The sequence below is a fragment of the Brassica napus genome, chromosome C5 (genome assembly GCF_020379485.1).
Source record: "Brassica napus cultivar Da-Ae chromosome C5, Da-Ae, whole genome shotgun sequence".
Taxonomy (NCBI): Eukaryota; Viridiplantae; Streptophyta; class Magnoliopsida; order Brassicales; family Brassicaceae; genus Brassica; species Brassica napus.
In genome coordinates, this window is record NC_063448.1 from 24,595,818 (window position 1) to 24,609,104 (window position 13,287).

Sequence of the window (13,287 nt, forward strand, 5' to 3'; positions counted from 1 at the left end):
ATTTAATCTAAGCAGAAAATGTAATAGAAATAAATTCAAGGAGATAAAAATCAGAGAAAGCATACAAGCAAAGCAATCACACAAGTTTGATGTCGAAATCAGATTATCAACTTGATTCTTTTAGGCAATCATAAATCTCATATTCCATAAGATCATCTTGATCATGTTCGAAATTATTTTCACCATCTTTATAGACCAAGTGGGTTTCAGGATTCTTCCCTTTCAGACTCTCTTTGATAGAGGTCACAAAAATGTTTGCGAGTCCTTCATATCTTAGCCCAATGGTTCCCCATTCCACATCTATGGCACACTGATTTGGTCGAGCTTTGTGGTTTAAAGGATATACCACGGCCACTGCCTTCACCATGGCTCAAATTGGGTTGATACCCACGGACTCTACCATAGTGATTCCCACGGCCAAATGTTTTATAGTGGCCATGGCCACGTCCTTTCCACCCTCCACGACCATGGTCGTGTGGTCTATCATTCTGGACGTGGTTACCTTTTTTTTCTTCTGCGGCCTTATTGGTATCAGGTAATGGCGTTAATCCAGAAGGTCTCAATTCACCGTTTCTCATCAGTAATCCATTATTTTGCCCACCTAGCAATAGACTCATCCACGGACTTATAGTCCTGGATTATGAGATTCCTCAAATCAAATAGGGTCTTTGGTAATAACACCGTTCTTTGGTAATCATATCTCGATTTTTTAACTTTGTCCAAAGGTCTAGAGGATTCTCTATAGTCAAATACTGATCTTTGAGACTCTTAATAAGATGATGGCTAATAATTAATATTGTCATGTATCAATCTTTCTCATTTGGCATTATCGCCTTTTGTGATTCATTCACCAAGTCCTTTGACTTTAGCATAAACTCAGTATCCAGTGCCTATTTCAAATAATTATCTCCTGAGAGATATATGGCAGCAAAATCCAAGTTGATTTTCGACATCTCAAATCATATATCAATCAATTTTAGATCTCATAAAATATTTAACATACAGTCATAAACAAGACATGCTATCAAGTCAATACATTTCTAATAAGCAAACAAGCCACACGGCCAAATGTGATATAATGCAATAATGCCACACAGCCAAAGTGATATATGATGCATAATAAGTCACACAGATTTATCAAGCAAGGGTATCCACCAAACAAGCAATTTCTATATGTTTTCATGCGGCCATATGATTATAATGCAAACCTAGCATACTGATTCTATATGTACAGGAGTGGAATTATGGAACCTCAATTTAAAACAATCAGACCATGCAAAGGTGATAATAATCAGATCATGCGCATAACATAAACATGTTGGTCAGGATGATATATGATGCAAACTGGCCACACGGCCAAGTAGATATGATGCACTCAATCTTAGCAATCAGATTCTATATGTGCAAGGGTAATATTAAAACATTCAATCAAGGTTTAGCAATTAATTAATCAGTTTCAGGTATGAGATTTAGCTAGACTAACAATCAGATTCAATTAGGTTTTATCAAGACTAGCAATTGGATCAATAATCAAAAATAATCAAACGGATTCAAGCATTACACAATTTAGGGTTTCGATCCAAAAATAGGGTTTCAATCATGAAAAACCAAGACAATCAGTTTCAAGGCTGATTCTATCAATTTTATTAATCAGTTTCAAGGCTGATATTTATCAGTTTCAAGACTGATATTAGCAAGATGGAATCAAGCAATCTGATTTTAGGAATACGCAAATTAGGGTTTAGGATTTCAATTCAAAATTAGGGTTTTATCAATCAATCAGCTTCTAGCAAATAATCTTAAACCTCAGAACTGTTGATTATATCACGAAACTATCAACCTAGTAAAATATGAAACCTAAAAACATTCAATTCGGATTATGCAATACATGGATTCTATTTTAGGGTTTATATTATAACAGATTCTAACATGCAATATTAAACCTCAAATCATTCAATCAGGTTATAAAACATATCAATCCTAACTCTCACAGATTTAAACCTCCAGGAAACATTCAATCAATCAAATAAAACAATCCATGCACACGTAATTTAGGGTTTACAAATTTTAGGGTTTCACTTTGAACATTAGTTCATTCGATTCTGGGTTCTTATAGTTTAGGTATACCTTAAACTTTTGATGGGTTGAATGGACCACCAAGAGAATGAGCTTACGTGGACTGGTACAAACTGAAACCTTACGCAGACTAGTCCAAACTGTTTCCTTGCAGTCCGCGAGTTAGCTTAGGTTGAGCTGATCGGGATCGTTGGTACGCGAGCTGGTACTTGCAGTCAAAGAACTCGTAGATCTGGAACAGTTTGATCACAAACTGGAACAGGCTGATCGTACAATCTGGAATAGTTGAGGCGTACTGAAACTTGCAGATATCAGTCCACAGATCGATCTTGTTGAGATCAGTGGTCGAATACAGATCAGGGTCATGACCAAAGAGAGGTGATCGATAGGGATTAGGGTTTTAGCAATGGAGAGAGATTTAGGGTTTATGGTCGATATTTTTAGCTTAGGGTTTTAGAGATCAATCGTGCTGATAACGTGTTGTGAAAGTAATGGAAAAGTCTATCTTTATTCATATCATAGAGGTTTCTTATATAGGAGATTACACCGTCATAGATAAATGGAAATAGTACAAATCATAATCCAACTAGGAAAAGGAAAACATAAAGACATAAGGAAAAGGAGAAGCTGGCCGACTCTCTCTTTCTTGGGCCGCCGATGGTATAATCTCTTGGTTATGAGCCATCCACAATCTGGTTCATAACATATATGTATTTATATTTTTATGTGAAAAATTGTTGGAAGTTCGTATTATCATATATCTATTTAAATTGTTTGTTCCGTAGTTTTGCGTATACATATTTGGTTGATTAAAATTAACATGTAATAATATTGAATGTCTCTTGTAGATTGTTATTTAGGAAAAAACTTGAAAATGCTATTTTGAATATGAAATAATCTAAGATTTTTTTTTTTTTTGGAAATGCTCTTTTGAATATGGAATAATTAAGATATATATATTTTAACATAATACAAGATGGTTAAAATAATTATTGAGGAAAAGAAAATATATCATAAAATATATTTGAAGTTACTTAAAGAGTATATATATAAATTAACATCAGATCGAACATTATATTTTTATGAAAACATCGCAGGATTATGTGTAACACAATATATTATCTGAGATTAGTCATATTTGAGGAGGTTGCTAAAGAATTCTATGCTCGAAAATTCAATATTAACAAAAATATCACTTAATTTATCAAAACAAAAAGTTATGTAACATGTACGTAAAAAGAAATATGGAAATATATTGTTCGTTTGCTTTTGAACATGTAAAAACAACAAATAAAATAACAAAAAACTTTATCATGGCAAATGCAACTTATTTATTTGTTCCATAATTTAAGCCTTTAAGGTAAACTTTTTTTGTGCAAACCGATTTTTTTCCATTCATAGAAACTATTGTTCGCCTAATACATGAAAGTACTACTATTCGGACACCGTCATTAACATCATAAAAAGCTTCGGAAGAGAACAAACTGAATTTTCATAACAAAGTAAGTTGTTGTCTTAGTGTCCAACGCTAATTAAGCTCTGAATAACAACATTTCAACAATAAACAGCTCATGCGTTTTCATTTATAATATGATGAATGATCAAAAAAATTATACTAAGTGTGGTTTATTCCATAATTTATGATATAAAAGTAACAAAATAATTTCAGAGATATTACGTACCAATTTTCCGCGCGTAGCGCGGACAGTGACCTAGTGCATATAAGACTAGGTGCGATAGTGTGTTGAAATTATTATTTCAACAGCTGACTAGGTGCAACTATTCATTTAATTAGGAGTTTAAAACGAGCTGTCACACAACTGGTTGAAAAAAATTAAACCCGTTGAATTTAGGTGAGGGGAAGAGAGACTCTCGACATGGCGCAATCCCATTGTACGAAGAGAAAGTAGCGCTGATGACTTTTTTTTATTGGCTGTGTTTAAGTTTTTTTTTCTCTTCTACATTATTTAATTCAGTTATTGTATATTAAATTATTTTTTTAGAAAAATATATCACAATTTATCATTGTTCATAATCTATAAATAGAGACTTATTTCATTAGATTTGGACACAGAAAAAATCATCTTTAGCTCTCATAAACTCTTGTTTCTATATTTTTCTATATTCATTGAAAAACGGATCCCAATGAAAACTCTTCTAATTATACCCAAAACTCTTCAAACTATCCTTTTAACTATCCAAATCCCAACAACTATCTATTTCAAAATCAGTCACCCAACCAACTCCAAAACATACTAAATTATGGTTTTCCACCATGTTTCTTCATGCCGTCAGATGTTCCAAATTATCATCCATATTACGGTTTGCCAATGTCATATTCATCTCAACCACCCGCTGATTCTTCCACTCCGACGGATAATGAAATTGCTTTGGATGTTGGAGCAATTGAATTTTCTACACAAATGACTCTTGGTGGTATAAGTGGGGTTAATGAAGTCACTCTTGGTGCAGACACTTCAGCCCCTGCTACCCGAAAAAACGTTAAATGGACCACATAGCAAAATTTGGTGCTACTGAGTGAGTGAATCAAATATGGAACATACATCATTGTTGGTAGAAACCAGAGAAACGAATCATTTTGGGGTAAAATTGATGAATATTGTAATGAGCATTGCTCATTTGATCTTCTCCGTGCTGGAGTATTATGCATGAATCATTACAACTACATGAACCAAAAATTGAAAAAAATAGATTGGCGCTTACGATAACGCTAAGCGTATTCAACAAAGTGGGTGGACGGAGCAAGATGTATTGGCTAAAGCGCAAGAAATCTATTCAGGTGGTGGTACCAGAAATTTCAATTTACTGGAAGAATGGATCGCTGTTCGTGATCAACCATGTTATGGTAGTCATGTTGGAGGGAATAGTGACTCTGGAACTAGTGGATCTAAGAGAGCCCACGAGAGTGATGCTAGTGACCCCACTTGACTTCACTATTATTATTTATGGACAATATACTTGGGGAGATAAAGGAACTACCACTGTTATTCTTGAAGCGGTTGCAACCCATAATCTATGGATCTGACATGCTTTTTTGGATGTCCAAGCACATTGAACGATATAACTATTATGGATCGTTCACCAGTGTTCGATGATGTTGAACAAGGAAATACTCCAAGAGTGAACTTCTTCTTCAACCAACGACCTTACAATACGGCTTACAATCTAGATGTCGGTATCTATCCTTCTTATTCTACTTTTGTCAAATCGATTAGGCTTCCTCAAAGTGTACCAGACAAGTTATTTGGACAAGTTTAGGAGGGATGTCGGAAGGACATTGAACGTGCATTTGGAGTGTTGCATGATCGATTTAAAATCATTCGCGAATCAGCTCGCTTGTGGGACATTTCAGATTTAGCTATCATAATGAGGTCATGTATCATATTGCATAAAATGATTGTTGAGGATGAACGAGATACATATTCTCAACACTGGACCAATTATGATCAATCTAAAGCAAATGAGTCTAATGCACCGCAAGTATTCTCGACTGAAGTGCTACCTGCATTTACAAATCACGTGCGTGCTAGATCTGAGTTGCGCTATTCAAATGTGCATCACGAACTGCAAGCATATCTAATCAAAAACATGTGGCAAAAATTCAGAATGTTCCATGGTTAGAAAGATTTCTAAGTTTGTGAGTTGACTTTATTGTACTAATTATGCAATGTGTGTTTTATTATTTGTGTTGTTTGCGTATTAATGTATTGTATTAATTTTAAGTTTTCGTAATTCTATTTTTTTTAATAATAACTCTCTATATTTCTCATCTTTAATAATTTTTATCAAAATTATAAAATTAAACAGAAATTATTTAATCATTTGTTTAGCTCTTAAGTATTATAATTTAATTTAAACTAAAAATTATTATTATTATGTAATTATAAAACCAAAAATATGAAAATAAAAATGGTACGGTAGGGTGTTGAATTTTTATCAAACAAACCATTGTAAAGTATAAAAAATGAGTGAGTGTTGAATGATGACAAAAACAAAATGAGTGAGTGTTGAATTAGTGGAAGAGAGAAAAACTGATGTGGAAAACTTGCATCTGCATCCAGGTGGATTTGTTAATAGAATGACTAAAATATATTTTTTTATGTTTCGGAGAAAAATGGCATTTTTACGGTTTTGGCGGAAAATATTTTTGCGGTTTTGGAGGAAAAAGGTGTTTTTGACGAAAAAATGCATTTTGTAGTTTTGGCGGAAAATACGTTTTTATGGGTTTGGCGGAAAATACGTTTTTATGGGTTTGGCGGAAAATACGTTTTTGCGGTTTTGGCGGAAAAAGTACGTTTTGCGGTTTTGGTGGAAAATGTGTTTTTGACGAAAAAGTGCGTTTTTGCGGGTTTGACAGGAAAAGTTTTTTTCGCAATTTTGACGGGAAAATGCATTTTTGCGATTTTGGCGGGAAATGTGCATTTTTGCGTTTTTGGCGGAAAATATTTTTTGCGGTTTCGGCGGGAAAATCCATTTTCCAGTTTTGGCGGGAAAATGTGTGTTTTCCGGTTTTGACAGAAAAATGTGTTTTCCATTATCGGCGTGCGTTTTTCCGGTTTCGGCGGAAAAATACGTTTTCCGGTTTTGGCGGGGAAATTGTGTGTTTTCCGGTTTTGGCGGGAAAATTGCGTTTTTCCGGGTTTGACGAGAAAATGTTTTTTGCGGTTTTGGCCGAAAAATGCTTTTTGGGGTTTTGGCGGAAATATGTGTTTTTGGGTTTTGGCGGAAAAATGTCTTTTTTGGTTTTGGCCGAAAAGTGCAGTTTTACTGGTTTGGCCGAAAAGTGTGTTCTTATGTAAATGTGTGTTTTACGTTTTTTGCGGAAAAATGCATTTTGCGGTTTTGGCGGAAAAGTGTGTTTTTCAGTTTTTGCGGAAAAATGTATTTTTCGGTTCTGGCAATTTGATTTTAAAATAGAATTTACGATTTGAAAATAATATTTTGATTTTAAAAGGTCATTTTTGTTGTGTATCATTTTGGACTGAACTAGATGCATCTGCATCCAGATGCACCATCAAGACTCACCTTCATTTGGGTGAGAATTTGAGATGAATTATTAAAAATTCAGCTGGGTGATCCATCTGGATGTAGCATTATAATGCACAAACCGAACATCGATTTGCATCTTCACCCAAATGGATCACCTGGGTGAGCAAACGAACATCACCAAAGCATAAAATTTCATCTCCGACGAAGATGTCGGGTAGCAAATCTCGATGTCTCGCAACTTCACGCGGACCAGCATATCTGAAACCGACCACAGATCCATATCTTCAGAGCAAGAGCCAATTTCGGAGGTATCCCGCAGTCCTTAACACTGAAGTCCATAGGAAAACCGACTCTCAAACCTTCTTTCGCCAAGCTTTGTTAATTCCTCGCCGTTACACACACCTTTGAGCACCGGACACAAACCTTAGCTTCAAGCGGCCAAGAAAAGCTTCTACATCTAAGAGGGAGACGCCGTTTTAGAGAACAGCCATCCCCAAACTAGGCTTGTCGACGTAGGAATCTCCCACAGCCACAGCGTTAAAAAACTCTAGCTTCAATAGCTAACTAGAAATCCGGTGTGCCTTTGCCGTCCTCTAAAATAGATAACCAACCATCTTCCTATGAGCCACCAGAGCCTCGGCTTCTACGAAGAGGACCAACACACATGGTTCTAAACATCACGGAAAAGAAAGGATTATGTTTCCGGCAGACCACTTATTCCGTTAGTGCAGCGCATAGACGAAAAACGAATAAAAAGAAATAGGTGATATGGAGCATCCTCAGGAGGCCGACGAGACGCCGGAAGTCATAGCTCCTTCTAGATCTAGATCCGGTCTTGAAAGATTTGAGAGGAAAACGCGTGAAAGTAAGCGTCACTTAAAAGGCCAAAAAAAAATTCGGTAAACAATATTTTACTAGGTAATAACACGTGCCTTGCACGCGGTGAGATTATTAATTTCATTTTTTAAGATAAGAAGACATTAGTTCTGTTTAATATGGATATCAGTTTGGTTTTACGATATTTTATTGGTTTTTAGTCTCCTAAAATATAAGTATCATTTTAAATCCATTTTTTTTTTTGTTCAGTATAAATGGGTGAAGTTTTCGTTTTTTTTTTTGTGATAAAACCAAAAATATTATTATTTGTTTGGTTTCACGTTATACTATATACAATAGTGTCAACACACAATATCTTCCACATCAAAAATGAAAAGCAAACGAACATAGCTACATTTAGATGATTCATCTGGATGCATAGACGAAATGAAGAAACTAACAACACCCAGATGAAGCATCTGGATAAGATATCTAGATAAATCATCTTGATGTAGTTCCTAGATATACAAACGAAGATATACAAACGAACATGGCCTTTTTGTGTCGTTTTACCTTCGCTCGAGCTTCTTCTCTTTAAGATTTTAGGTTTCGATCTACACATGTGTTGAGTTTTGTTATTTGTTGGTTATGTCGTTTTTTAAGATTTGTGGTGCTTTTTTCCTACGTGGGATTGGTCTGTTCTCACTCTAGTTTCTGAGACTAATTAATATCTATCTATCTATAATAATAAAACAGACTTCTCTCTCACCTCAGCCCTCCACCTCATCATTTAGAATGGGGCAAATTACTCCACGTGACATCTTCTCATTCTGCTGCTTTTTTCTCATCCAACCGAAAACTTATGGGCTTATTGATTTGTTGACATTTAGAGCAAGGCATGGTCTTTGTATGGACTCCAGAGCTATCATTTTGTTCAGGCCCAATATTATTAAGGTATGAATCTAGAAAGCAAGTTCAGTCGTCGTTTCCCTTCTCTTCAGACGATTCCGCCTATAAAAAAATTTCAGTAAAGGCGTGAGTTCCCATTTATATGCTCCTTAACTCTGCATTTATGGCAATTAATCGACCTCTCCATCTTCCAAAGTAACCAGTGGAAATTCTCTTATAAATCTGCAAACTCCCTGCGATGAACAGCACTGCGAAATCGAGAAGAACGATCTTCAACAATAGTGTATTGATTCATCATGCTTGCCGGGCTCAAGCTGGCTTCTGTTCAAACCCAGCTGATGTCTGTTCGTTGAAATTCGTGGAGGCTCAGAATGTAAAGAATCTCAGATCCATGGCTAACAAGACATCAATATCAACGACGACGGAACCCTCTGTTCTTCTTCCACGACGTTCCTCCTGGGGTGGGAACGGCGAAGATCATCTCCAAACTCAACCTTTTATCGGAACCTCTCCGCATTGATATACAGCTGTTATTCATCGACAAAAAAGTAAGGATTCTATTTACTATTGTATATTCTCCCTATTTAAGAATCAAAAGCTCTGACTAATTGCATTCACATAGGGCACTCTGATTACAAGGCTTCATCTCCCCTTATCGTACTGCTATTGACGCCAAATATGAAAAGTTCTATTTGGGAGTGATAAGTGAGAGATTCCTGTGAGATTGTGTTTATATCATCTATTAAAACCACAACAAACAAATATATTTGTGTATACTCTTTTTTATCTCAACTATTTCCAGCAGTGTTATATATTTTTTAAACTTCCTCTCGAATTCTAACTTGGTGTCTTGTAATGCACAGCACTATAAGTTTGTCAATAGAACTAGAAGTAGAACCAACTCCAGAAGATATAGAAATAGACTAAGGAGAGGAAGAAACTGCAGAAATTAACTTTAGGTACATTGTGTCTTCTTCTTTCTATTTGTTTTTATTTTAGTATTGTAGCTAATGGCCTTGAAGAACAATGATATTACTTCTTTGGAGGTAAACTATATATGCAATTTTGGTATTCATTTTATATGTAACTCCCAATCATTACCATGTACAATAACTCTAGGTTGATGTCCTTCACGTCAGGTTAAATATCTTAAATGGTCCTAGACTGAAGAGCCTAAAGGATTCAAGCTTGAGCTTTTTGTAACTCGAATGCCTATTTTAATATTATCTAATTAAGGTTGACCATGAGCTCGCACCACTTTGACAAGAGCACATATTGTTTCTTTATTTTCTTTATATTTGGTATAAAATTACGAGACTAAAATCTGAAACATAGTCTGCTAGCAATGACTAGCATGTTTGATAGGGTCAGCAGTTTTGACTCGGATGTTTTTTTTCTTAAACAGGGATCTACGGCAGAAAATCATTCCAAACAGAAGCTGATTTCACAAAAAAGATTCTTCAGGTTATATTTGTTACGTCCCTTTTTAGATTTTTAGAATCAGTGATATATTTTTCCTGGATGAGATTGAAAGGAATTCAATGAGAATCCACGTTAGATTGAAATATACTCTCAATGATTGGCTAAATTTGCTAACGCCACCTTGATTTTTTGTTACATCCATCATCTTTCCGTTGATAGATACAATGTTTTTCTTGTGTGTGTCTGCTCAGGTTGCAGAGTATTAGGGCCCATCAGTGTTAAAAAAAAAACATGACAAAACAAGTTTAGCGAGATCAATGCTGGAGGAGGACCAACCACCATTACTTTGTTTGAAATAACTGTTAGTGTTCATCCCATGCCAATAGGAATATTCTGGTTCCGCAGTCACCAACAAGGCAGAAAATAAGGCCTTAGCAAATACAAAACCAAAACTTGTAGGAGTTAGTATCTGTTTAGCTATATTTTGGCTGTTAACCAGATGTGTCGTAAAGAATATCTAACTTCTACTGCTGCCTGTCTACTTTTGGTATATTTCTCATATGATCTCCAATTTATGTGCCCACCTTTTGCAGCTCTCTTATTTTTAAATGCATCACTTACAAAATATACCTTTCCGCAAAAAAGCTAAGATTCACTATGTCAAAGACAACTAAGAACATTTCTATTAAAACAACATGACTTTTTAAGAGTCTATCTCCAAACAGCCGCAGAAGATTTATATATCATCGTAGTTTACCCTCTGAATTTATCTATACCGCATTAACAAAGTTTTTTTTTTGCATTAGCAAGTTATGCATGAGTGAAATAGCATTAGAAAAAATATACTTGGACAAATTAGGAAGGACACAAAGAAAATGGACATGATATTTATGTTGGAAAGACATCAATAAAGTCAATGCACTAAGCACATGTAAAAAACTCAAGTGTTACTTAACAACACTCACGACAACAAATGCCACGGTAATATATCTCCCCAACAACATAAAAAAATGTGACCAATCTTACTATAACAAGCAAATAAAATAAATTATATATTCCATATAAAACCCATTCTAGAAAATTTTATATTTTATGCTCCAACTATTAGCCATTCAGTTTGCGTATTCAAACAGTATAAACATTATTCGGCTGCTTTGAAATATTTTAGTCACCTTGCGTTTCTACATAAAATAGCAAATCCCTCATTAACAAAATAGACATCCAATTGCTATGACATTTTTTTCAATCGGAATCATTAAGAGATTTTATAATTTAGTAAGGTAAAAAGTATTTCTTACCATTGTAATATAAAAACCTCTGAATATTCAATCAATATACATTTTTTAATTTACCAAACGTCCACCTGCAAACTCACATAAAATCAATAATTATATTCTTCTTACAAATTTTTTAGAAGAAAATTTTCTTACAAATGTCAGATATTCTTCTACACACTTAACAAATATTCATAGTCGGATCTGTGTTGACCGCGGGACCATTGATACTACTTGTGAAGACTTTTTTGTGTGTTTTTTTTTTGTTGTCGATTTTTTGTCAAGTTAAAATTAATTTATTTTTTTTCTTTTGTTTTGTTGGTTTCATTTGGTTGTTAAAGCAAGCTTAGTAGTTTTTTGGTGAGGGAGTATTCTCCATCGAAATATTTTCGACATATTTGTGGAACTTCCATAGGATTTGACATATTTTGTTTAGTAAAACCATAATATTTATTGTAAATTCATTTAAGAAAATAACTTATGAACCCGGCGCGTAGCGCCGGAATACCACTAGTAATATATATTTTTGTATTGTTTCTTCAATCCATAGTTATCCTCGGTTCCAATGGGTCCCTTTTACCCATCGCCATCGCTTCACAATCTCATCATGGTCTGTCCGTGGGAAAACGGCTTATTTACGTCCGAACTAGGGATCGATGAGAAAATCCATACCCCAACTTTTATTGCATGTTAAAACATACATTCACTAAACAAAAATTTGAAATTCATGTTTGAACTAGATCGATCAAAAAAATACATATCCCAACTCTTATTGCATGCCAAAATATACCTTAACTAATCAAAAATTTGAAATTTATGTCTAGTCTTTAGAAGTCAACACTAATCCCAATCTATACTATTATTTTCAAAGTAATTTTTCGCAACGGAGCTCTCACGTTAAAAATTAGAGTGGCTAAACAATACAAGAAAACGTGCCCATAACAACAAAAATTTAAGACGAAAATATTTCATCGTAAATTTACATGGTGTTTACAACTCAGTTAGGAGGAATCCAACTTTCGTCGTAAATGCCATGTAAATTTACGACGAATAGTGTTCGTCGTAAAATCCATGTAAGTTTACGACGAATGTACGTGGAATGAGACATACGTCGTAATCATTACATCGACATTACAACGAAACATGTTACCGTTATATTTAGGTGAAAACGTGTATTCAATGTGCTTTAGCTTACCTAATTTCGTCGTAAAGTCGTTGTAAATATTATGTTAAAACCATGTAAAATCCATGTAAAATATTCCTTGTAAAATCGTTGTTATATTTCAACTACCCAACTCGAAAATTTCTCTATATATATGTCATTTCCCACAACTCTCTTCCTCACAACACACAAACGGAAAAAAAAAATCCGAAAAAATCAGAAAAAATAGATTTCAAAAAAAATCTAAGAAAAAAATGGCCGGTGGCGGTAGTATTTACGAGTTACGGAGTTGGATGTATTTGCACAAAGATTCCGACGGGAGGGTGACAAACGCATTTCTGAGCGGGCTAGAGACATTCATGCACCAGGCGGGGCTGTACACCGATCACACAAGAAAGCGGTAACATGTTCTGCCTCTGTCGGAAATGCAAGAATTCAAAATTTGCACGTAGTGAAACTGTATGGAAGCATTTAGTAAACAGAGGATTTACACCACAGTACTACATTTGATATCAACATGGAGAGGGTTATGGGGGAAATGAAGCTAGTAGTTGTAATAATAATTTTGAGGATGGTCATCATAGTGAAGAACCGAATCATTTGCATAATGAATATAAT

General features: G+C 34.8%; 1 protein-coding gene and 1 long non-coding RNA gene across 2 annotated transcripts; both read left to right on the plus strand.

Moving 5' to 3' along the window:
* The first annotated feature begins 4,406 nt into the window (after positions 1-4,406).
* Positions 4,407-5,025, plus strand: LOC111203568. The gene is made up of 2 exons (XM_048757340.1): positions 4,407-4,577; positions 4,789-5,025. Exons 1-2 carry the CDS (start codon positions 4,407-4,409, stop codon positions 5,023-5,025), a joined length of 408 nt encoding a protein of 135 aa, XP_048613297.1.
* A 2,990-nt stretch (positions 5,026-8,015) lies between these two features.
* LOC106437491 lies at positions 8,016-12,493 on the plus strand. Its single transcript, XR_007324224.1, has 3 exons — positions 8,016-9,359; positions 9,434-10,275; positions 10,485-12,493. It is a non-coding gene; the product is annotated as an uncharacterized LOC106437491 (long non-coding RNA).
* Positions 12,494-13,287: the final 794 nt, after the last annotated feature.

Excerpts from the sequence above, each read along its gene's own strand:
- LOC111203568 (XM_048757340.1), top strand. The coding sequence starts at position 4,407 with ATGTCATATTCATCTCAACCACCCGCTGATTCTTCCACTCCGACGGAT. Across the intron at positions 4,578-4,788 it reads CCCCTGCTACCCGAAAAAAC|ATTGGCGCTTACGATAACGC; the intron begins GTTAAATGGACC and ends TGAAAAAAATAG.